The 23,580-nt window shown below is 56.2% G+C and overlaps 4 protein-coding genes across 10 annotated transcripts in view; 3 read left to right on the top strand and 1 right to left on the bottom strand.

Annotated features, from left to right (window-relative positions):
• KLHDC3 (kelch domain containing 3) overlaps positions 1–4,594 on the top strand; it is a 17,812-nt gene extending 13,218 nt beyond the window's left edge. For all 3 annotated transcript variants that reach the window (XM_015856694.1, XM_015856692.2, XM_015856693.2), the window contains exons 9-12: positions 585–693; positions 3,608–3,681; positions 3,832–3,910; positions 4,011–4,594. In XM_015856694.1, coding sequence (XP_015712180.1) covers positions 585–693; positions 3,608–3,681; positions 3,832–3,910; positions 4,011–4,077 — 329 coding nt within the window. In that variant the 3' untranslated portion in view covers positions 4,078–4,594. The remainder of the gene's footprint in view (positions 1–584; positions 694–3,607; positions 3,682–3,831; positions 3,911–4,010) is intronic.
• Positions 4,595–8,433: 3,839 nt separating this feature from the next.
• On the top strand, positions 8,434–12,546 carry RRP36 (ribosomal RNA processing 36). The gene is made up of 7 exons (XM_015856700.1): positions 8,434–8,532; positions 8,680–8,818; positions 10,330–10,396; positions 10,665–10,769; positions 10,888–10,962; positions 11,064–11,181; positions 11,408–12,546. Exons 1-7 carry the CDS (start codon positions 8,457–8,459, stop codon positions 11,545–11,547), a joined length of 720 nt encoding a protein of 239 aa, XP_015712186.1. The 5' UTR covers positions 8,434–8,456; the 3' UTR covers positions 11,548–12,546.
• Positions 12,547–13,906: 1,360 nt separating this feature from the next.
• Positions 13,907–18,246, bottom strand: LOC107310746 (transmembrane protein 121-like). 5 transcript variants are annotated; one of them, XM_015856675.2, is made up of 3 exons: positions 16,312–18,246; positions 15,043–15,244; positions 13,907–14,876 (listed from the first exon to the last, which is right to left on the bottom strand). In XM_015856675.2, exons 1-3 carry the CDS (start codon positions 16,978–16,980, stop codon positions 14,305–14,307), a joined length of 1,443 nt encoding a protein of 480 aa, XP_015712161.1. In that variant the 5' UTR covers positions 16,981–18,246; the 3' UTR covers positions 13,907–14,304. The 5 variants fall into 5 exon arrangements, with proteins under 5 accessions (XP_015712161.1, XP_015712164.1, XP_015712165.1 ...); XM_015856678.2 differs by having other exon boundaries at positions 16,615–18,208; XM_015856679.1 differs by having other exon boundaries at positions 13,907–14,955; positions 16,312–16,700.
• A 126-nt stretch (positions 18,247–18,372) lies between these two features.
• Positions 18,373–23,580, top strand: part of LOC107310720 (phosphofurin acidic cluster sorting protein 2-like) — a 35,280-nt gene continuing 30,072 nt past the window's right edge. Inside the window, exons 1-2 of the mRNA XM_015856604.1 lie at positions 18,373–18,459; positions 18,743–19,239. Of these exons, the coding sequence (XP_015712090.1) occupies positions 18,373–18,459; positions 18,743–19,239 (584 nt within the window). The remainder of the gene's footprint in view (positions 18,460–18,742; positions 19,240–23,580) is intronic.

The raw sequence follows: 23,580 nt of genomic DNA, 5'->3' as shown, positions 1-23,580 counted from the left end.
CTGGTCGGTCTGTCCAATACCTGAACCAGAAAGCTATCATCAATGGATTCCAAGAGCCTTCTGGAGCTCTTGCAGCTCGCCGTGTGGTTTTCCCAACAGATGTCCGGATGGTTGAAGTCCCCCACCAGGACAAGAGCCTGTGAGCTAGATGCCTCACGCATCTGGAGCAAGAAACAGTGCACAGCACAAGCACAGCTGTTCTGCCTGCACAGCTCCCTGTGGTGTTAAACCTGCTGCTTTCGGCAGCCCCTGGGCTCGAGCTTTGTAGGTGACAGGCCTGGTTTTGTCACAGTGGCTGCAGGGAGAACCTACAGCTCCTGTTCAGAGCTCTGAGGGCCGTGCCAGGCATCAGAACAACCCCCCATCATTGACCCAATGGGAGTGCATTGCTCTGCCTCCATAAAGAAGAGGTGGACAGGAGGGCGCATGTGGGCTGGTTGGGGTCTGTGGGGCCTCTGTTTTTATTTATTTATTTATTTTTGTCTGTGGTTTGTTTAATTCCATAACCTTATGCTTATACCTAAGTCTCGGTCAGGGCTTTGTGACAAGCTGGTGCATTTTCTCACTCCTACCCCTTTCCTTAGTTTCCCTTTCATGGAGGAAGATTGAGCCCAAGGGGAAAGGCCCGTGCCCTCGACGCCGGCAGTGCTGCTGTAGAGTAGGGGACAAAATCATCCTCTTTGGAGGCACCAGGTGAGTTATAGGGGTCCGACGGTGTGGCTTTGGGGAAGGGTTTGTCATTCCCTTCAGCACAGTTTCCTTTCATGCTGTAGTCAGCTTCGCTTTGTAGCCACATGGCATCTGTCCATCTAACTTGAAGTGTGACAAGTGACACAGATCACAGCTCCTCTGGAAAAAGCAAAGGGGAGACTGAAGGTGTCGTGTTAACTTGTGAAGCATCTGATGACAAGTCTTGTTCTCCAAGCAAGACAAGTAGCCTGGTCTGCTGTGCTGAAGCAGACTTAAAACTGACTTATTCTCCATTACACGCCATCCTGCTTCTCCCACCTGATTTTTTCTTTCATTGGCAGGTCTGGTGTCTGCCGGGCTGCAGAGAGATGTCAGCTCAGGTGTTTGAGCCATTCATACTCAGTAGCATGCCCTTCTGTAGCAGTGTTCCTTAGCAAATTTTCCATTCACAGAAGGGATCCAGTTTTAAGGATTTAGCTATCAGACACTGGAGTTGGTACTGCCAGGATGGAGGGCAGCTGGATGTGGCCGAGATCCTTAGCAGCTGCTAAAAGGAAGGAAGTAGCCCATCACCAGGACATGCTCTGCGCTGTCTGAAATGACAGATTGCAGCTCTGGAGCACAGGCCTGTTTGCCAGCATTTACCATGCACAGACATCTGAAATGCTTTCAGCCCTCCAAATGGTTTGGAAAGGATTGAGACTTTCTCTGGGACTCTGGCAGTGGCTTTTTGGGGATGCTTGAGGAGACAGGCTGCGGGCAGAGGACAAGACAGGGCAGTTGATAGGCTAATGTACCAATGTCTGATGAAGCAAAGGGCCTTCGGATGCAGAAGAGCTTGGCAGTGGGATAAGGCGTAGTGGTAGGATGCCTGTGTGGTATGAGGGAGCCTGCAGTGCATGGTGAGGTGCTGAGTTTATCCAGGCTCCTCAGCAGATACTGGGTGCTGCTCTGTGTAGCAGAAGGCTTGAAGGCAGCTCTGGGTGCTCTCAGGTGCTGCAGTCTTTGGTAGACAGTGCAGCAGCTGAATTTTGGTGTTAAAACTCAGCTGTCCTAACAAGCATTGGCCAACCACAGTAAATTTGACACCACTTTTTCAGAGGCCAGTCCACCTCTGCCAAACAGCCTGGCAGCATCTTGCCTTTTCCACTGACCAACTTCAGCTTTCACCTTGTTCTTCCCACAAGGTTTGTCAGTACCAGGCTGGGGTAGGAAATGTTGCTGGTGGGCAGGAATGTAGCCTGCCCGGACAGAGGGGCAGCCCTACAGGCTGGGGTGGGGGCTGTGCTGGCTTCCTGTAATGGTTATCAGGTGTGTTCTGGAGCCGGCTGGCAAGATAAGAAGTTTTCCAGGAAGTCATTGTAAACGGAGAACTCCCTGCGGTCTGCCTGCTGACCTGCGCTCCCCTGCTGGGGAAGGGGAGGGGAACATACTGATGTGGGGGATTCAGCGGCGCCTCGCAGGATGGGCCAGGCAGACCCCTTTGTGTCCTGCCCTTCCTGACAAGGATTCACTGCACAAGAGGCTGTTCAGGAGTTCTGCAGGTTCCTGCTGCTGCATTATCTAAGCACTTTTTGTTTTGCAGTCCTGCCCAGAGCTCCATCCTTTTGCTTGTCTCTGGTCTTTCATTGACAGCAGCAATCCTGTTGTCTGTGTCCCATTCCAGTGACAGGGAAGCCACGTGGCACTCAGCTCAGTGCTTCTGCTGGTTGTCTCCCAGGCTTAGTTTCCTCCCAAACCCACCAGCACTTCACACACAGAGACCATCCACAAAGGGAGAATGAAGAGGAGATGGAGTACCATAAGTCGGAGTTTAGCTGTGTGGGTGCTAATCCAGGTTTGGCTCGGGGCTGATCTATCCTGACCTTAGAAAAGCCTGGCTTGGTGAGGGAGAGCAGTTTTGCTGGGTTCTGGCTGATGCCCTGCACCCTGTGTGCTGGGAGCTGCAGCACTCCTGGTCTTGAACTCTAGGCTTTCCCCAGCTGCTTGCAGTTGGGTGATAAAGCCACGAGCACACCACACTGCCTGCTGGCTTCCCTTTGGAAGATAAGGAATGCCCTAGGTCTTCCTGTGACGTGGATGTGAGATTAGATTGTGGTGTCCTTGTATCCAGACAGATGGGACCCATCAGCAGCAGGTCTGCTCTGCCAGCAACAAGTTGTGCCTTGTATTTGTATGGGGGTGCTGAGGAGCAGGGATGCAGGTGCTGCCTTACCTCCTGACATGAAGCTTGGTGGGTTATAGGTGGACAGCAAGCAACTCTGCAGGGGGAATCACTGCATGAGGTCCCAGCTAAGCAATAAGGATGTACTGAATTGCCTTGTGGCAAACCAAAGAATGACTCACAACACCTTTCCTTTCTTGCAAGTTCTCCAAACAGCCGTCAGTGCTTGGGCAAAGCACTAATGCTCCAGCACAGGCTGGTCTGTCTGTGCCGGGGGACTCAGTGAACTGTCTCTCAAATGGCTTTGGCTGCTTGTGCTAGTGCAACAAGTACACATGGCTTTTGGAGGAAAAGAGCTGCTGCTGAGCCAAGAGGAGACTTCAGTGGCTGCTTCAGTTGTTCATTCTGAGCTGCTGCCTTCACTCTTCTGTAGAAAACTGCAGCAAAGAATCTTCCATAATGCACTTAGAGAAAGCTGCTTGGCTTACCACACTCAAGCAGTGCTGGGGTAGTTTGGTACACTGTGTGCTGGCTCTGTCCCCAGCAGCATCAGTGCTCTTGAGAGCTTACAGACAGGAGAATCCAGCTCACAGGTTTCTGTGGCATGACTCACAAGCATCACGCTGTGTGTTACAGTCTGCAGGTGTTGTGTGCAGCCTTGGGAAGCTAGAATTGAGGTGGACAGCCTAAAGAACTGCAACTGCTATGTAAATGTTGTGGTACTGATTGATGAGCTTTGTTTGGCTTCTGCAGCCCATCTCCGGAGGAGGGCATGGGCGATGAATTCGACCTGATGGACCACTCAGATCTCTACATCCTCGACTTCAGTACGTGAGTGCTCCCTGCACAGTGTGTGCCTTTTGCCACCAGGTGCCTCGATGAGAAGCACCGTTTCCTGTGGCGTTGATTGCCTGATGCCCTGATCCCCCATACTGCCCAGACGAGGACTGCTGTGGCTAACCGCCCTCTATCCACAGGCCCTAGCCTAAAGACGTTGTGTAAGCTAGCAGTGATCCAGTACAGCCTGGACCAGTCCTGCCTTCCCCACGACATCAGGTACTGTGGGCCTTGCACTGAAGCTCACCCGCGTGCTCCCTGGGGCACCTGGTTGCTGCGTCCACCCTTCTTCTAATTGTGCCCTGTTGTTGCGTTACAGATGGGAGCTCTCAGCCATGACAACGAACAGCACTATCAGCCGCCCCATCGTCTCCTCGCAGGGCTGATGCTGGCTCGTCCCTCTGTCACCCTGTACTCACCCCTCCACACACTGACCTCTTGCTCCACTGCCTGCATGAATTTTTAGCCCTTTCAAGCAAGGAACCTATGTGAGCTCAATTTGTCTTGCCCCAGCCAGGCCTCCTTGGGCCCTTGTCACGTTCAGGGCAGCACGGGTGTGCAGGCAGAGCAGGCCCCTGGGGAAGAAATCTGCGTGCCCCAGCAGCACAACTGTGAACCCCCATCCTCGCCTGAAGAGCTGCAGCTGCATTGGCCTGGTGCCCTGCCACTAAGGGCCTGAATTGACTCCTGCCGCCAGCCTCAGGCTCAGAACTATTCCTGTGCTGCCTCGTAATCATGCTGACGTTCATGCCTGCACCCATTGGTGCTGAGCTGCCCCCAGTACTGGCTTGCAGGCCCAGGGTGGAGCTGAGCCCCTGCACCCAACATGGGGGCTCTGCTGCCTGGCTCTGGTTGTAACACAGTGACCAGTGGGCGTTTTATAAACACTGAGATGGAAGTGGCTTTCTTGCTGCTCTTTGTGTTCAAGTTGGGGCAGCTATGCTGGGGGGGAGGTATGAGAGGGGAGGACAGTGGCTGAACCAGCTGCAAGCTCTTTGTGCCCCGTAGGAGCTGGGGCCAACAGGAAGAGTGGGCCTGAGCCACAGTGTAGCTGCTTCCCAGGAGGGGGACAGCAAGGGTGAATGGGAAACAGCTGGTGAATATCACCCTCAGGGTAGGTGGGTGCAGGGGTGAAACTGCTATCAACACAGAAGAAGGTAGGGGAGTACTCAGGGCTTTTACTGGGCTGCAGAAATCCAGGACAGCTGACAGATGGTGATGGCTGTGTGCCATAAAGTGCTGGAGCCTTTTGCTGCAGCATCCCCTTCGTCAGCACCGAAGCACCAAGCTTACTGTCCCTGTGGGGTGCTGGGCACCAGGAAACATGCATGGACTGCCCTGACTTGCTGCATCAGTCAGCGCAAAGCTGAGCACAGAAGTACCCCAAAATACTCCTGTCTCTGTGAATGGCTCTCACTGGGGCTTCTCCAAGGAGTATAACAAGCTTGGGGACACTGAGCAGAGGCTGGATGGGCTCAATGCCCCATGCCAGCTCCCTCTTGGAGAGGAAACGTGGTGGAGAGAAGGGCCTTGCTAGGGAGGAGAGGGAGCTCTTGACACACTCTCCAAGGGGCTGCGCACACACTGCTAGCTTCCATCCCATGGTCAGAACTAGTGCTGGGCTGCTAGCTGTGGGCCAGGAGCCAGATGGACACGTGCCCTGGGATCCCTGCTCCCTTCATCGTCACCCCCTCCTGAGCCACCAAGTTTGCTTTAAAGACCCCAGCTTCCTTTTATTGCTTCCCCTCTCAGATTGCAGCCGGCTGTGAGGGCTATTTTTAGCAGCCTGCCTTCTAAAAATAGCCCCAAGATGTTTGGAGTTGCGTCAGGAGGGGGTACCTCTCCTCCACGCACCGGCTTGGCCCCTGCACCCCAGGAGGCTACAAAAGGAGGCCGGGAGCAGCGGGGTCAGCAGGTTCAGACGCAGCCAGAGGCAAAGGCAGCAAGAAGCACACTGCCAGCTCCAGGCATCCCAGTGCCGGCACCATGACCATCTTCTGCAGCCACTGCCACAGGCCGCTGCAGGCAGAGACCAGCTGCCTGCCCAGGAGGGCTGAGCAGGCACACGGTGCCCCCAAGCTGTTCAGGTGAGCTCCCCTCTGCCCCTTACCTGCAAGGGGAGGCTGCGAGCGGCTCCTGGCCAGGGTGAGACCCAGTCAGGTGCAAGGGACACTGAGGTAAAGGATCTCGGAGGGGGCAGAGAGATTTGGGGAGGCTTGAATGAAGGCAGGTGCAACTTCCAGATCAGATGGGCTGCAGTTCATTATCTGGCACTGGATGCGGTTTCTGCCCTAGTGGGGCTCGGTGGGGAGGTCATGTCACTCAGCTGACTCCTGTTTGCACAGGGCTGCAAACACCAGCAGCGTCTCCTGCTGGGCAGCCACATGCACCTCTGTCTGCATCCACCAAAGGATTGCTATTCCTGAGAGACCATGTGTGGGGCACCAAGCCATACTGGGGGCCAGTGTTCCCATAGCAGGAGATGGGGAACGCTGTCCCTTTCCCCGGGCAGGGCTCCCCAAACAGTTGGCTTTGCAGGTCAACCAAGAGCGCCTCCAAGGCTCGTCGGGATCAGATCAACGCGGAGCTGCACGCACTGCGCTCCCTGCTGCCCATCTCCACGCAGGAGAAGGAGCGGCTCTCCTACCTCCACACCATGGCCCTGGTGTGCCTCCAGCTTCGGGGGGCTCAGCTCTTTCCTCCAGGTACCTGTGGGCATTACAGTCCCTTTCCCGTGGCTGCAGCACTGCTCTGCACGAGGCACTGCTCCCGTCCCCTTTCAAGACAGTGCTTCACACTGCGCTCCCCCTGCAGCCTCAGCTCCTCCCTCAGGACCGGTCCTTGCTGCGGAGTTGCTCTCCTTGCTGCCGGGGTTTCTGCTTGTGCTCTCAGCTGGTGGCAAGCTGGTCTACATCTCTGAGAACGTCTCTCAGTTCTTGGGTCTCTCCATGGTAAGGACTGGCCAATGTGAATTTGCAGTCGTTGTTTCCCTGTGCTCAGTGTGCACAGCACACTGTCACTGTGAGGCCCTCGCATGGTGTCAGAGGGTTCCGAGGTTATGGTGTGCTGGGGACCTGACATGACAGCTCCTTCTATCAGGTGGAGCTTCTTGCCCACGGGGACACCATCTTTGACATCTTGGATGGGCGAGCATGGGAAGAGGTGCACAAGAAGCTCCTCCTCGCCCAGGAGCAGCCAGGCAGGGGTAAGGCTGTAGAGAACAAGAGTGCAGTGTGCTCACTGTGGTCCCCAGGCTGGGGTATCATAGGTGCAGCCCTGCTCTGACCCTCTATGGCTGAGGGCACAACCTGCAGGTTGCCAGTGAGGGCGCTGAGGAGTCGCTAATCCTCTCTGCAGAAATCACCTTTGTCAGCGAGATGCGCACATCCAAGGCCTTCCGGCTGCAGCACGGGGGGAGTCGAGCTGTAGCAGTACGCGGGCACTTCATGGTCCCACGCTGGCCGGCCTCCCCCTCCACCACAGCCTTCCTGGCCCTCTGCACACCGGTTGCAAAGCTGGATGCAGTTCATGAGACCGGTTCTCAAGACAACCTGTTTCAGAGCACACATGCCCTAGACATGAGGTTTATGGATGTCACAGAGAGGTGAGGCTGCCAGCTGGTTGTCCAGGACAGCCAGCATCATCTTCCTTCACAGAGGTTGGGTGTGGGATGCAGGCTGGACTCCATTCCTCTTGTCCTCCCCAGTGCCATCTACCACCTCGGCTACCTCAGGGAGGAACTGATTGGCCAGTCATGGTACAGCCTCCTGCATCCCGAAGATGCTGATATAGCAGCTGTTCAGCACAGGGCTGTGGGTGAGTATTACACCCACATTCACCTGCATCTTCCTCTAGTTTGGCTACATCTGAAACCTGTCTGCCTAGCACAGCCAAACCAAAGTAAATGGAGTCCTGTTTCCTGTAAAAAGAATGAAGCAGAAGGTCTATGCCCCATACACTGACCACATGGGTTTGCTAGCTCAGGGGTTACTAGCAGAAAAGCCCCATTGAGCCCCAGCCTTTGTGAGAGGCCGCAGACCTGACTCCACCGCTTGCAGCTTCTGTCTCACCGGGGCTGCAGCTGCATTGGGGCCATCGAGCCCTGCTCCAGCAGCGGGTCCAGCCGTGCCCCGCCGCACACTGACACCGCCGTTTCCCCGCAGCGCTGGGTGCCGGGGCCACGGCAGGGCCCGTCGTGCTGCGCGTGCTCCGCAGGGACCGCACCTGGGCCTGGCTCTGCGTGTCGGCGCAGCGTGGGGGCCGCTGTATCACCTGCACCAGCCGCAGCCTCAGGTGAGGGCTCAGGGAGGAGGGAGGAGGGAGGAGGCCGGCGGCTCCCGCTCCCCGCGGGCCTCCCCTCACCGCCGCGTCCCGCACCACAGGGAGGAGGAGGCGGCCTACATGCGCGCCCGGCAGCACAGCCCGCCGCCGCTCTGCCCGGTCCCAGCACCGCCGCCCGCCGCCTCCCCGCCGGCAGAGGGGCTGAGCCTGCTGGCCGCTCAGCTCCGCGCCCTGGCCGACAGCCTGTCACCGCCCGCCGCACACAGCGGGGCCCGGCCCGGCACAGCGCCCCGCTCCCACGGCCCGGCGCAGCCGGACGCGGCGCTGGCTCTGGCCTGTCTGCTGGGAGAAGCGCTGGAAGCTTCCGCATCGCACGTTGCGCATGCGCACGGCGCGCCGCTCCTCCACCAATAAACGGCCGTTGTGTGCTCCCTGCTGTCTGACTGCGCGTGCGCCGCTCGTGTGGGTTCTCCTGGGCGCGGCCATGATGCGGGAGGGAGCGAGGGGCGGCGTGGGGAGCGAAGGGACGGGACGGGAGGAGATGGGGACGGGAACGGGAGGTGAGACCGGGCCTGTCGCGTCCGGACGGGGGGACAGGGCTGGGGCTGCTGGGCGGAGGGAGGGGGGGACTCTTGTCTCATGCTCTGGGGGCTGGAAGTGCCTCCAGTCAGCGCCGTGCGATCCGTGTGCGATGCTCTGCCCTCCAGATGAAGCTGAGCTGTCGTTGGAAGAACGGCTGCAGATGCAGAGTGAGAGCGGAACGCGAGCGAGCCGGCAGCCGAGCAATGGGGAGAAAGCAGCAAAGCCTGGCAAAGCCCCCGTCAAACAGCGGCTGAACAAAAAGGGGTAAAGCTGGCGTGGGTCTCATCTGTTGTGCTGTACCGCAGTGCCCTTCATTGCTGTGTGTTATCTGGGACTGATCTGTCAGTGTTCCTGAGCTCCCAGTGCTCTGCCGTGCCCAGATCCACAGCTGTCTGCACTCATCTGGTACTTAAAGCACTACTCGGTTCCCGTGTAGTCTTTGCATTCAGTTGCTTTTAACCCAGGAGCACAGTGAGTTTCTCCTTCAAGCTGTGATAAATAGCCTTTTACTTGTACCTTCCTGGTTTTTGAACCTCTTGTGGCTTCTCAGTGTTTTCTGCCCCAGCTGCCATAGCTGCGGTTGCAGGTTCAGCTGATTGTCTGCAATCTCATTCATCCTTTTGCTGTCATCCCCTCTGTTGATGCTCCTTTCTTTCCCCTCTGTAGTACTTGCAGTCGCAGTCTCTGTCCCATTCTCAGTGCTCAGTTTATGTACTCTGCAGGTGCTGTTAATATGGTGTCTGTAATACAAATTCAGTGTAACAGAACCTAGCTGATTTTAGCAGTCTTCCACGGGCCTCCTCTGTTAACATCTGTCAAACTATTACCCTTTATTTGCAGTACGTAGCAGTTTTTAGTCCTCAGAGCTGTATCCAAAGAATTCAAACAGGTTTCCTCTGTTACCCTGGCATTACCTCACCTATTTCTGAATTCATCCTTCCTCTGCTTTAAACAGTTGACCAGAATAATGTTTCTACTTTACCTTCTACCCAGTAGTCTGGGGGATTTTGTGTACTCTCTATTTCTGCTACACCGCTTGCATGACTTTGCTTTTATTACTTAATTTCCCTAATCCTTTAAGCACTGCACCACTGCAAATCCCAGATGCTGTTTTTCTCCTTGAACTTCTTAAGAAAGCACTGCAGGGAAATCCCTGTGAGCTCAGCTGCTTTCAGTAGTGGTTTGTAAAGCTGACTCGAGCATTGCACAGGGGTGTAGCCTCATGAGAAGATGTGAAAATAAGCTGAACGTTGCTTTAAGTGGGATTGGGAAGACTTCCTTATTGTTGCAAGGTTGTTTGTGCTCCTCGCCTCATGGTCTCGATCATGGTAGAACTGGCTTGCTCTTGTGACTACCCAGGTCAGTGAGAAATTCCCACCTTTGGTCTGGCCTCTCAGTGTATTTAGAGTGCATGAGCTGGGCTAGGAACAGAAGAGGATCATTACATGATGTATGAAAACATGAAGACCGAGGAATAATTATTCACTTGATACCACTGTATAGTGGTAGGTTTTCATTTGACACAGTGAGGTTTTGATGCTTTGGAACTAGATTAAAGCATGAAGATATTTTCTGTAAGATTAATTTAGTTACACATTTATAGGTGAGTTGGTTATAGTGGCCACATCTGGCTTTTGATACCTACAGCCTCTGTGAAATCTGGTGTTTTCGCACTGTGCGTTAATGTTCTTCAGAGGGTTTGTGTGACCTGAGATATTAGTCTGGGTCTCTTTCTGCCCTCTGCTTCTTACAAGTATGTTTTTTCCCTCTTTCAGACCTGTGGAGATGTCTGCCAAGAAACCCATGCCTTTTCTGAGACAGGTTGTCCCTGTTACAAAGAAGGTGAGTGCTCTTCCTCCCCCACTTCAGGCACTGACTGTTTAGTGATGCTGAGGGGCACAGATGTGATGATGGTGCTGCGGAAGGTGGCGAAGGCTGTTCATGGAGGATAGGTATTGCTAGCAGCCTGCTGGGTGGGTGATTATAGCTTGGCTCTGGGGAGAGCAGGAGATGGGGGACAGGAGAGGCTACTGCTCTGACCTTAACTTGGTCATTTGAGAATAAGCAGGATTCAGAGTAATCATGGCTCTGACGCTTCCTCTGCCTTCAGGTCCACAGAGACCCTCGATTTGATGACCTGTCTGGAGAGTATAATCCTGAAATATTTATGAAGACGTACAGCTTCCTGGATACCATCAAGAAGCAGGAGAAGGAGGTAATGCCTTGTGCCTGTCCTTGGCCAGAAGAAACTTGCTTGGCAGGGGAGGCCCCCACAGGAGCCTTTTGCAGCAGAGCAGGTAGGCAGTGACACAGCTTTCTGCTCTCTTCTCCAGATGGTTCAGAGGCAGCTGAAAAAATGCCGGGATGTAGAGCAGAAGGAGAAACTGCAGCAGCTCCTGAACCGCATGGTGAGTTTGGTGCGGCATCCCCTCTGATAGGCAGTGCACTGATAGAGAGGATGTGTGACCTGAGGTCACACTTGCTGACATGGGCCATCCATTCTGTACAGACACAGCAAGAACAGGCACAGAAAAAACAGCAAAAACGGAGGGAACGGGAGCTGACTTTGAAGAGACAACAACGGGAGCTGGCCAAGCAGGGAAAGAAACCCTTCTTCTTAAAGAAGTGTAAGTACACGGTGTGAACATGTTGCAGGAAGACCTGGAGGAGGGTATCGCTGACAGCACTGCAAGCTCTGGAAATGAGCTGTCCGTAATAGCTTGGAGCTGTGGGGAGGGATTGTGGTGCTGGCACTTAAGTGACAAGTCAGGCCTGGAGCCCAGCAGGAGGAAGCGAGGTGTAGAGAGATAATTCAGGCTTGGATCTAAAACCTTGCTCCTCTCTCCTTCACAGCTGAGAAGCGTAAATTGGAGCTAGCAGAGAAGTATGTGGAGCTAAAGAGGAGTGGAAAGCTGGAGAGCTTCCTGAACAAGAAAAGGAAGAGGAATGCTGTCAAAGATAAGCGCCGTTTGCCATCACAGAAGAACTTGTGACTGCTGCACAGACATGCCGTTACCTGCAAAGGTGGTGTTGGCGCTGGGATTCACACTAGCCAGGCCTGGAAGATGGCAGCCTCTCTTCTCACTTTCTGCCTTCCATTGTACAGTGATGCTGTTAGGCAGCAAAGTCTGAACAGGAAAGAAATGTGCTTTCAGTAGCTGAAGAGACCCCTGCACTTGTGTTTTACATCATGTCTGGGTGGTGACAAGTCTGTCATGCAGGTGCATGAGGTGCTGATTGATTTGTTCTTGCACCTGCTCTTCCTGCAGCTAGGAGAGCCCAGGCTGTGCCCTGCACTGCTGGCTCATCTCCATGTCTCACTGGGTCCCAATGAAAAGGGTATCGGGTGGGAGAGCAGCGATCCAGTCTGTTCAGAGCAAGGCCAGCACTGCATTCAAACTGGGATGCTCATAGCTTGCTTCATATGGGCCTGCAAATGTACAGGGACAGATAGCACTACTGTTCTGGACCCTTGTTCCACTGCTTCAAGTTCTAAAGGTGAAACTCCTTTTTCCTCCAGGAATCTTGCCTGGTTTCAGATTGTAATTGCTGTCTTGTTCTCAATGAAGTGCCTCTGTCTTGTTAAAAACCTTGCAGAAGGTCTGGAGGTGAGCAGGAAGAGGTGCTCCTAGGTCTCTTTGAAGCCTTCACTTCCCAGGACTGAGTAAAAGCTCTCACCTCCCAGCACAGTTCTCCAGCCCCTGGCAGCTTTTGCACCCTTGACTGGAATGAGCCCAGAGAACCAACGTCAGCGCCCAGCTGGGGCGAGTGTCCAAATGTAGTTTGCCCAGGGCTGAGAAAATGAGAGAGATTAGCATCCCCCTCTGGGGCTGCACCTGCCCATGGTGTGGCAGGCCTCCCTCACAGCCAGGGAGTGCAGCTGACTGTGCTCAGGTTCCCTCCAGCAGGGCTGCCCCCATCTCAGCCTGTTCTTTAAAGGGCTGCTGGTGTTTCTAGGTGACGCTGATAAAATAAACACCTGCTTTGCTTTACTCCCAGTGTCGGTGCTGTTCTAAGTGAAGGTGTTTGCTGCAGTTTGAACTTACAGGTTGTGCTTCTCTGGCATTACAGCTGACCACCAACTCTTATTTCTCCTCGTTCCTAGTGGCTCGACTTCAGTGGCTGTGCCAGTGCAGAAGTGATGTTGATGTGATGCAGGTGCCATGAGCCAGACCTCGGTCAGCAGGGCACGTTGCTGACCTGTCAAACCTGCACATAGCTCCACTGCTGCAGGTGGCAGCTGGTGTGTGAGGCCTGGGAAAAGATTGTGTGAAGCAGAGAAAATAGAAGATGAGCAACTCCGTCATGCCTGGCTGAGGGTGTTACTGAAGCATCTGCCTCTGCTGCAGTTCCTGTGGGTGATGAGAGCTCTGCGTTGGTAACAGATTTTAGTGTGGGCAAAGGCAGCAGAAACAGGATTTGCTAGCTTGGTTAGGGACATCATGGAAATCCTCAGCTGCCTTTAGCTTGCATGTGGCTCACTGCTTTGTGCTGAGCCTGCCCCCTTCTTCCTCTCCTGACCTTGGCACTTGGGAAGCAAAGCCTGGTGCATCCTTATGCCTTCAGAGGAGAGTTTCCTTGGAAGCAGTGTGACGGTGCCAAAGCTTAAGGCTATCATGGCCCCTTTGTGGCATTAACTTGCTGATTTACACTGGGTTTTTTATCCCAAACTGAATAAATCTCCTCTTGTAAAGGTGCATAGGGACAATTTGGTAAGAAGGGCTTTGTCCTGGGCTCACATGGGAGCCACTGCTGCCAAGGCCTTGCCAAGGGGCTGCCAGGTCTGTGTGTCCCCATCCTCTGTTGCTGGTAGATCCTGCCCAGCAAGGAGCAATCCTAATGCAGTGCCAGAACAGAAGACTTCTTAGCTGCAACACAAACTAATTGTCCAGCATACTGAAGGTGAAGAGTAAATCTGACCTGTCTTTTCCTGTCTGCTCCTGGCTTTCTCCTGTCCAAGGAGCAAGCCCTAGGGCATGGCCTGAGCACAACCAGCACTGGGTTGGGCCTTGGGGCAGGCTCCAGTGTGACAGCACTGGCTGGTGAGGGATGCCTCTGTGTCTACAGCTGGTGAAGCTTCTCTTTCCCATGTCACTGGAGGACTGCATTAGGTTATTTAGCTTGTGTTTCTAATGTCCCGGCAGGCTGTCTGCCAGGTCTGGTGCCCCACAGGCAGGCTGGGGGGGACCTCATGTGGGCTTCCCCAAGGAGCGCAGCTACTAGGCATCAGTGGTGACCTGGGGTGCTATTAGTGGGTGGGGGTGGCCACCCAATGAGATCCCCTACTTCCCCCCAAAGAAGTGCTCTGCAGCTGGGCATCAGGGCACGCTAGGACAGGAAACACAGACACAATGAGAGCTCAGGCCCTTTATTGCAAAGAGGGAGATACGAAAAAGGTCAGTTACCCTCTTCAAGCCCCCACCGAGCCTGCGGCTGTTTGAGAGGGATGAGAGGTGGGGGAAGCCAGATCCTCGCTCCCACCAGGATGGGCACCTGGCTGGGGCAAGACACTGAGGTGGAGCAGGTGACGTCTCTGCTCAGCCCCTGGCTTGAGCTGGAGGGCTGTGGTCCTGCACTGCTTGGCTGCCCCATCGCAGTGTTGCCCCTGGGGAATGGAGCAGCCTTGCCCAAGGAGGAAGGAGACAGGGTCAGTCCCTGCTGTCCAGAGGCAGGGGGCTCAGCGACCCTCCTGTTGTCTTGTGGGGATGACCAAGCGTGGCAGTGCCCAGGCTGTGGTTGCCACCGGCACATCACGTGTTGTCCTGTGCCAGCTCTTCAGGGCAGGCAGGCTGATCCCGAGACTTCTGCATCCCTGGGGAGGGCTGGGGCTGGCAGCTATGCTGTGGGGCAGGGCCCGGCCCCGGCGGTGCGTGGTGCCTGTGCCGCTGGTACTGCACAAACATGCAGACCTTCAGCCCGATGGCCAGCATGTTCTTGCCCATGAAGATGCTGGAGACCCGGGAGTCCCTGAAGAAGAGCATGTTGCTGCCTCGGATGAAGATGGTGGTGATGTTGACAGTGAGCATGCTCAGCATGGGGTACAGCATCATGCGGTGAGGCATAATGCCAATCCCCTGCATGCTGATCTCGCACAGGGACACACAAGGCAGGACCAGGAGCAAGATGTAGCAGTAGAAGAACATGATGCCCTCAGCCCAGAGTGGCAGCCCCTTCTTCTGGGGCTCCCACAGGTTGGCCTGAATGTCCAGCACATCCAGCATGTCCACAATGACCCAGAAGAGGCGGTTGCGAAGATCTTCTTTCTTCTTGAATGTCCTGACGTACTCCATGTGTTCTGTGGCCACCAGCAGCACATAGAGGGCTGGGATGCAGATGGAGAGCAGCAAGGTCAGCGCTTTGCGAGCCATGAGATCTAGGCTGTTCCGATCAGCTTTATAGTTCTGGTAGACAAAGTAAACCTTGATCTCCAGAACGAAGACATAGAGGAACCAAAGGATCATGGCATAACCTCGCTTGGCTGTCTTTACCTCTGCCCCAACCCAGATGGCCACATAGCGGAGCACCAGCAAGAAGCACACGTCGCCCACTGCCACCATGACGCAGATGCCCAGCTTCCTGGAGCCCTGGCTCTGCTCCACCAGGTAGGCATCCATGAGGATGAGGCTGCTCATGATGAGTACAGTCGAGAGGCACACGTGGGGCTTGCTGACAGGTGGCGGGGGAACCATTCTGCACAGAGGAACAGGCAGGACCATCAGGGAGTTGCTGGGCTTCCCCATCCCTACTCTTATCCTGTCTCCTCACCGTAGATGGTCAAAAGAAGGGTGGTGTGTGGTCACACACTCTCCTCCTAGCTTATCTGATGGGTTCTGGCCAGGCTCTGTCCCTACAGAACATCCTTCTAGGGAAAGGTGTGAGACCTTCAACTCAGAGCAGGTAACCGAGCAAACAAGCTGCTTCCCCCTGCAGTGCAGGAACCTCTGCTCCTAGGCTGCATGTAGGGGAACCATGGGGCAGGCTGGATGGCCTCTGAATACTTGGGATGCTACTGCCTCTTCTAGTTGCTCACTGAATTAGCTAATTACTGCTATCATGAAGGGCACGTGCCTTAATTCCATGGCCATTCCCAGATAGTGGCACTGGCTCTGTTCTTCCCTGCAAGGCACTCAAGGCCATGTTTATGCTTTTATCCCAAGCCATTCCACAGTATAGCAAGACAGGCTCCCTGCCTTTTTCATCTCCTTTATTTTCATGCACAGCAGTAGGAGAGAGATGATTTCCAGCATGGCCGTCCTGGGGGGTGGGAGGGAAAAGATCTGCCCAACATCTTCAGTTTCTTTTAGCCTTGTGATCCACAAGAGCTTTGCTTGCTGTTCCCTGGCAGGATGCAACAGAGCAAAGAAAAGCAGCTCTGGGATGCGAGGAGCTCTGTGAGAGCTCCTGGATTTCAGCTTGATGCTCGGCTTTCCAGCCTGGGCTCAGCGCAAAGCCCCACGAGCAGCCCTGTGCTTCAGATGACACGGGTGCTGTCGGGCTCCCTCCCGGCCCAGCACAGCTGCGGGCAGCTGCTGCCAGAGCTGGAGCGAGCTGGGAGCTGGGGCCCAGCCTGGCACGGCTCGGCAGCTGCTCTGGAGGGGAGCCAGCCCCCCGGCTGCGATAGAGGCCGAAGCTCTCCCGCTCGCCGCGCGGTGTCGAGCCGGCTCCCGACGCTGGGGCCGCTCGGGGGCTCTCTCTGCCCGCCGCGGGTTGGGATTCCCGGCCGCACCGACACCGCGCGCCGCGCCTACCGGCGTTACCTGGGGGTGCCCGGGCACGAGAACGCCCCGAATCCCGCATGTCCCGAGCCTTCGGCCGTGCGGACGGACGGGCGGCAGCAGGAGAGAGGCGACGAGGAGGGCAGCTGCTCCGAGCCGGGCCGCGAGGCGGGCCGCAGGGACGACGGCCGGGGCGAGGCGGCGGGGCTCCGCGTCCGTCTCTCGCCGTCCGCCCGCAGCATCGCCCGGGGACCCGCGGCGCGGTGCCCGCACGCCGGGGAAGGGAGCGCTCGGCGCGGAGCCGCGGAACGGCGGCCCGGAGCTCCCCGACGGGGCCGCGCTTACCTCGGGCGGCTCCTCGGGGCTGCGCGGCGGAGGGTCCCCGCTGACGGCCCCGGGCCCGGCGCGGCATCGCCCGGCGGCGTCTCTGCGGCGGCGACGACGTTTGGCCCCTCCCGGCCGGGCGGGCGGGGACTGCGGCGGCCCCCGCCTCGGCGGCACGGCACGGCACGGCACGGAACGGAACGGAACGGAACGGAACGGAACGGAACGGAACGGCACGGAACGGAACGGAACGGAACGGCAGCCGAGCGAGGAGACAGGAGGATGCGCTCGTGCCGGGGTCAGCTCCGTGCCAGCGGATGGGGCGAGCCCCCGCTTGGTCGTGATTGACGGAGGTCCGCGCTCTCCGGGGAAGGCTTCCCAGTACATTTCCACTCCGCCTTGGCAGCGCTCGTTGTAAATAGGCGTCCAGAAGCCTATGGAAGACGCGGCCACGACCTGTTAGGGAAAGGCTGTGCCCCAGAGGGCGGTGGGCATGGCACAGGCTGCCCAAGGCAGTGGGCACAGCCCCGATGCGGTATCAGGCTCTGCTTTCAGCCACTGGGGGTTCGGGGTGCTGAGTGGGACCAGGGATTGGGCTCGATGATCCTCGTGGGTCCCTTCCAACTTAGTTGATAGAGTGATGCGAGAGAATGGGAAGCCAGTGCAAAAGCAAAGTCCACATCTTCCCTGCATTGGGATCAGGGCAGACCCTTGAAGGGTCTCCAGCCTTGGAGGCACCGAGAGATGGCAGTTTTCAAGCAGTGGAGCTGTGGACAAGATGATTCATCTCTGGGCCGCAATCATAAAGCCCCTGAGCCTTCACTAGAAGCTAGGACAGGAGGTGACAGTGTTCGCGTGGGAAGCAGTAAAGAGCTGCTTTAACGAGGCACATGAAAATAAGCAACCAGAGCAAGAGCAGAGATGTGCGTGCTTCGCTAAAACCCGATGCTGGAGCTGAGTGCCACGGATTGCATGTGGATGTGGCTGTGATCAGAGACAAAACAGGAAGGAAGCGAAGAAGGGTACAGCGGGGATCCCAAGCAGATGGCTCTCCATTGAAATCCACCTGTTACACTGAGCATCCTTGAAGAAGCAGAAAGGGGGGAAAGATTGCCAGCAAGGAGCTGCAGGTAGAGGCTGCACTGAGAGCTTCAGCTGCTTTAAAAGCCTCATGGCCCCCATGGCCCGGCTGTAGGGCAAAAGCTGGAAGTGATGGGCATGCTTTAGGAAGGCAAATGACCACAATACCCACCCTGGTAACAGCTGAGAGGAGGAAAACAGAGTATAGAAGCAATGGTGATAAGGTCCTCTGGGTGTGAGCTCAACCTCGGAGACAATAGTGCCTATTGCAAAGCATTAGATTCAAACATAGAGTGTGTGCTGCTAATCCTGCTGGCAGCAGCTCAGGGGAAAGGATGGAAAACAAAGCAATGGCAAACCCAAGGTGTGGAGCTGTAGCAGCTGCTGCAACACCTCTGTGTGGGCACGGGTAATGCGCGCAGTTCCAGCGGGCTCAGCTAAAATCAGTTTTGCAAATGGAGGCCTGAGGCTTCAGCACATGCATCATGGAGCTCCTGCAGGTTTGGAGGGCCCAGAACAGGGACCCCCAGGCCAAGCCCTGCTGCTGTGGCACCGTCCCCGGCCCGGCGGCTGATGCAAGGAGGAGGGCTGCTGTGCTACAGCCACTGGGTGTCAGTGCGGAACCACGCAGCACTCAGCCGCCCCTCGGAGCCGCGCTGAGCAGCCAGGGCAGCCCGTGCCCCCCATGCCCAGAGCACGATGCGGGCTGAGCTGCTCTTCCAGCTGAGGGCACGGCGCTTTGACAGGGACTGTCCTGCTGCATCTGAACCTCGTAAGGCGTCAAGGGTGGGAGCGGGGTGTGAAAAAGGAGAAAGTGGGTTATTTCCTTCTGATTTCCAGAGGCGCGTTTGTAGCCGGGTGCTGGGATGCCAAAGCAGAGGGTGCGTTGGCTGCTCTCCCCACACAGACCCAGGCCCAGCAGGCCCCATCGCCCCGCCATCCCCGCCCCCGGCCGCGCCCCTCGTCGTGCCCGCGCACTCAGACTCGGGAAGAGCGGCTGCTGCGCGTTAAAGGGCTCGAGGCCACGCCCCCCCACCAGCGCCGTTCCCATTGGCCGAACTCTCCCCAGGCGCCGAGTCCTTTCTCCTTTCCATTGGCTATCGCCCGCCGCGGCCTCCCCCCTCGCCGTTCCGATTGGCCGCTGCTCGCCGAAGCTCCCTCCCCGGGCCTCTCCCTTTCCCCCTCTCCCATTGGCCGTCCTCCCGCCGCAAGGCCGCGCCCCTCCTGCCGCGCTCTGATTGGCCGCGGGCCCGCCGCCACCGCCCTGCGGCTCTCCGGTTGGCTCCGCGGGGCCGCCTTGTCCCGCCCCGCTCCGCGGGCGCGCGCCGAGGCGGAGGCCGGTGCTGAGGGGTCGGGCCCCAGCGCCTCCGTTGGCAGCGGGATGGCGGCGGCGGTCGGCGCGTTGGGCTCGGGCCCGGCCGCGGGGCCCCCGGCGGTGGGCGGCGGGGCGACGGCGGCGGCCGCGGCAGCCGCGATGGCGGTGGCCGGCCCCGGGCCGGTGCCCGTGCCTATGAACCTGTTCGCCACCTGGGAGATCGACGGCTCCAGCCCCAGCTGCGTGCCCAGGTGAGCGGGGCCGAGCCCGCCGGGTGCGGGGCGGGGGCTCCGGAGACGGCCCCCACATCGGGGCCCCGGAGCCGGGCAGCCGTGGCAGGCCGCGGGGACAGGCCGAGCGGATCGGCGGCACCGAGGGCCGCTCCGTCACGGAGCCTCGCGCCGAGGGGCGGGGGGAGAAGAGCCTGGGATCCATCCGGGTGCGATGTCTGCGAGGGGCGTATTCCGCGCCGCACAAAGGGGGAACGAGTCACGGTTGCCGTGGGGTGTGAGAGCGGCAGCGCTGGGCGGGGACGGCTCCGGGACCGACGGGCTTCGTCGCGAGGAGCCGGGGGTGCTCCCTATGGAGCCGTGCCGCCGCACGGTTTGCCGCACGTGTCGGCGGAGCGCCGGGCCGTTGTGCCGCGGACACGGAGCGGGAGGCGGCGAGGCACCGTGTGCCCGTGGGCAGGGCGCGATGAGCAGCAGGTCGGCTGCCAGCAGCGCGGAGTTGCAGGATGGAGCGGGGAGTTGGAGCACGTGGACGCGCGGTGTTAACAGGGCTGGAGGGAGGAAGAGCCGTGCTGGGAGAGAGGAATCGCTGGGAACAGTGGGACTGTGTTTTGTAGTGGGTTATGGGTGGGGGGTGCTGGTGGGTGAGTAGAAGGGCTGTGTCCATGGCGTGGAAGCTGGAAGGAGCTGCCCCTGGGGGGATCCAGTTGTCAACTGGAATAGGTTGCTCATGGATGCTGTGGATGCCCCATCCCTGGAGGCATTCAAGGCCAGGCTGGATGTGGCTGTGAAGCATCCCTCTTCACAGGCATTGCTCCTAAGGGTGTCTTGGTTGCTGTGAGGAGCAGCTGTCGGCGCTAGTTTGGAGGAAACTTCTGTAAGTTCTGTTGGAGTGACAGCTCTGGAACGGCAAAATGCAGCACTCGGTGGTGTGGGTCCAGAGGAGGGTTAAGAGGATGGGGAAGGGTCCAGGGAACGAGGTGTGAGGAGCACCCTTCTGTGTGGGTGGCTGTAGAACAAAAGACAGCCCCAGCCCCACATCTGAGCTGGGTTAATGCTGGCTCTGTGTGCCACGCTCACTGATGGCTCACCAATGTTTTCACTCTCTGGTCTGCTTGTGTAATGCATTAGTTTTGATATGATGTCCTTCCAAGCAGAAACACGACTGTGCCGTCCCATTGCCCAGCACAATCTCTGGTCCGTACTGTGCTTTGGGAGTGGTAGTGGTAGCAAAACAATATCCATTCAAGGGTAATAATCCTTCTCCCTTGGGCTTTTCTGTCTGTTATGCATGAGTAGCCTTGATTTTTCCCAGCCTTGCATGTATTCTAGGCAAGGGAGAACTTTGTGCTGATTTTCATGCTGCGTGATGTGCTTTGCTGTTTTTCTAGGCTGGATATAAGTTGTTGCTATTGCTGGGCTCCATTCTAGGTGTTTCATTTCCACGGTTAGCACCGCTCCTCCTTTTACCCCTTTTAATATCTGAGAGCCCGTACGTTCCTGGGGAATTAGGAAACAAGATAAGACCGGCAGTTGGAGTTAGTTCTTACTCCTTTTCCATGACACAGCTGTTGTGTTCAGTGTGATGTGGTTGTTGTTTCAGTGATAAGTCATCGCGTTCCTAATCGGAGGTAAGAGCTACAAGGCTTGTTTTGACTAATGCATTAGTGTTGTCGAGCTCAGATTGCAAAGGCAGATTCTACCTGTGCTGACTGTGCTGTGAATGCTGCTAGGAGTGCACAGATATGTTACATTTACTCTGAAATACCTCCTAGCTTGGTTCACTGTATGAATTCAACCCAGCCAGCCTTGCTGCCACCCCACAGTGTGCTTGGATAGTTAGAAGAGCCACGTGTGCTCACTTGCATGGCTCTGAGGTCCTGCTGGACGCCCTGCCATGGAAGGTGGGTGTGTTTTGTGTGCATGCAGCCACTGGCTTCTCTTTGCCCAAAGCACAAAAGCCTCACTGCTAGCCCCAGTGTTCCTGTAGGGAACCATCTCACTCCAGTTGGAACAACAAGCATTTGCCTGTGAAGTTCTTGGTCAGTTTCCTGGGTAAGCTGAGGATTTTCATGGTGAACTTCCAACCTCGGGGAAAGCTGCAGTCTGGGTAAGCTGCACCCCTGGGAGCGTTAAGTGGTTCCGGATCACTCCATACAAAGGCACCAGGATGCCACGGCAGCACGATGCAGCTCCAGGCAGGGAGAGCTTGGGAGAGGCCAGGGAAGCAGCCTCTTGTAACTGGTGCTGTTTGCCGTGTTTGAATTATGATTTCCTCTTAGTCCCATATAGAAAATAAAATGTTCTAACTGGCCGTCTGATTGCTTATTATTCTTAATATCGTGGCTTTGGCTGCCAGCCTGCAAATATGTCTGAAATGCTGTCCAGTGTCTGTCGCTGCCTGTGCCTTGTCCGTCACTGGGCACGCTTGGGATTTCTCCTCTGTGCTGTGCTTCCAGGCTGAGCGTATGCTAATTGGGCTGCTGCCTGCTATTCCATCTTCCTGCTCATTAGTGGAGCCTGGGACGAGCATCCCCTGCCAGGATGATTGATGGGGGGGGATGCGTGCTCCTTTCAGAATAATAATCTCGTCTTTCCTGAAGGCTTCGTGTTGTTTGAAGTACCTGCTGTGCTGCCTTCCAGCTCTGCTCGCTGGGGTTTCATTGACCAGGCTGCGTTAGCTCTGTTATCTGGTTGCTCATCGCATACGTCGCGTTGTGTTCCTATTGTGCTGGTAGGCACCGAGCGCTCGTTCCGCTTCCTCTGGCGTATGCAGTTATTGTGTAGCTGCTGGTGATCACAAATACACACCCTCCTCCCAGATGCAGATCCCCTTTCTCCCTGAGAGCTGTGGGGTGCTTTGCTGTGTTCCTGCACGGTGTGGGATGGTGCTGGATTAGATGGAACACGTGTCTGCTGTCAACTTGACAAGTCATTTCCCCAAAAGAGCCAGAGGTGAAAACCATCCCGTGTTTGATATCGTCCCAGCAGTGCTGCTGTCTGAGCACCTCAAGTTCTTATCTTTCAGCACCCCAGGTGATGGGGGAGCTTTTTGAACTGCATCAAAGCTGTTTTCTCCATGTTTTTTCCTGCCTTACTGGCAGTGGATGAGATGAAGGGGAGGCGCAGCCTTTCAGGTACCTCCACACATCACAGCCGTGCTTCTGGAGCCCGCTCCCTGCTCTGCAGTGTGATTCATTCCCTGTGCACACAGCCCAAAATTACATGGCGTTTGCTTGCAGGCCTGTTGCAGCGCAATGGCTGTGATGATTTGCTGCCTATTGTCATCTCTCAGGAGTTTTCCTCCCATCTTCTGGTCTCACCCAACGTGGGATTCTGCTAAACCACATCCCTCAGTACCACGCTGGGGGCATCCAAGGAGACAGGAGGCTGTCCCAAGGGCCACTGGATGTCCCAGGACTTGGACATCTGAGAGGCTTCAGGGACATCCCAGAAGATATGGGGACAGTGGGACATCCAAGGGGGGATGTGAGGACATTGGAGGAGCCATGGGCAAGTGTGAGGAGCTCTGGGATATCTGAGTGTTATCTTAAGGGCCACCAGGGATGTCCAAGGGGATATGTGGCCAACCAAGACCCCTCCCACATGCCTACCTTCACCTGGAGCCACGCATCCTAACTGCAGAAGTGGATGCTTCAGTCACAGACAAGATTGGCCCTTATACCAGTGTAGGTGCCATGCATGGCCACAATCAACAGCTTGGGGCTCTTCTCCAGCACCGATCACATTCATCCAAAATGCCTCCCTATTTATTCTGCTGTCTGATTTTCAGTAGAGTTTCAATCAGTGTCTCTGAATCCATATTATTTAGATCAGTGTTTTTAGGTGTACATCACTGATAAGTTTTTATAATAGCTCCCTTTCATTTGTTCTGTGGTTTTCCTGCAATCCTTTAGCTATCTCCTAGTAGTCTGTTGTGTTTTCTTTCCCCACCTGATTTATACAGCTATATTCATTTCATTGCTCCTGAGGTTTTCTTTATCTGCCAGTGAGTTTCAGGCTTTTCCCTGTTACACTTCTGCCTTAGTTGCACTGCACTTGTTGCTGCATCTTGAGCACATGCACCAAACTTTGTTTTTTCTGTCTGTCCTGAGCCTGTGTTTGGGTAGACCCCAGCCAAACAGATGGAGGTTGGAAGCAATGTCCCTTTTTGTTGCCCATAAGGAAACAATGGGAAAGTTGCTGCTACATGCAGCCTGGTTGTTCAGTGAGCTCTTCCGAATGCTTCATGCAGCAGCAGTGGATTTTGTCGTGTGCTTTTAGTTAACCAAGTTACTTATTTGAAATGGAGCGTGACCTTGCAGTTGGACGCTGAAGTGAGGCTTGGATACATGTATCTGG

The sequence above is a fragment of the Coturnix japonica genome, chromosome 3, assembly GCF_001577835.2.
Source record: "Coturnix japonica isolate 7356 chromosome 3, Coturnix japonica 2.1, whole genome shotgun sequence".
Taxonomy (NCBI): domain Eukaryota; kingdom Metazoa; phylum Chordata; class Aves; order Galliformes; family Phasianidae; genus Coturnix; species Coturnix japonica.
This window is presented reverse-complemented; position numbering and strand designations above follow the sequence as displayed.

Coding starts and splice junctions, on each gene's coding strand:
- RRP36 (XM_015856700.1), top strand. CDS start 8,457: ATGATGCGGGAGGGAGCGAGGGGCGGCGTGGGGAGCGAAGGGACGGGA. Junction 8,533..8,679: donor GATGGGGACGGGAACGGGAG/GTGAGACCGGGC, acceptor TCTGCCCTCCAG/ATGAAGCTGAGCTGTCGTTG. Junction 11,182..11,407: donor ACCCTTCTTCTTAAAGAAGT/GTAAGTACACGG, acceptor TCTCCTTCACAG/CTGAGAAGCGTAAATTGGAG.
- LOC107310746 (XM_015856675.2), bottom strand. CDS start 16,980: ATGTACTGGGAAGCCTTCCCCGGAGAGCGCGGACCTCCGTCAATCACG. Junction 15,245..16,311: donor TCGTGCCCGGGCACCCCCAG/GTAACGCCGGTA, acceptor TCCTCTGTGCAG/AATGGTTCCCCCGCCACCTG. Junction 14,877..15,042: donor CCATCTGGGTTGGGGCAGAG/GTAAAGACAGCC, acceptor TCTGCATCCCAG/CCCTCTATGTGCTGCTGGTG.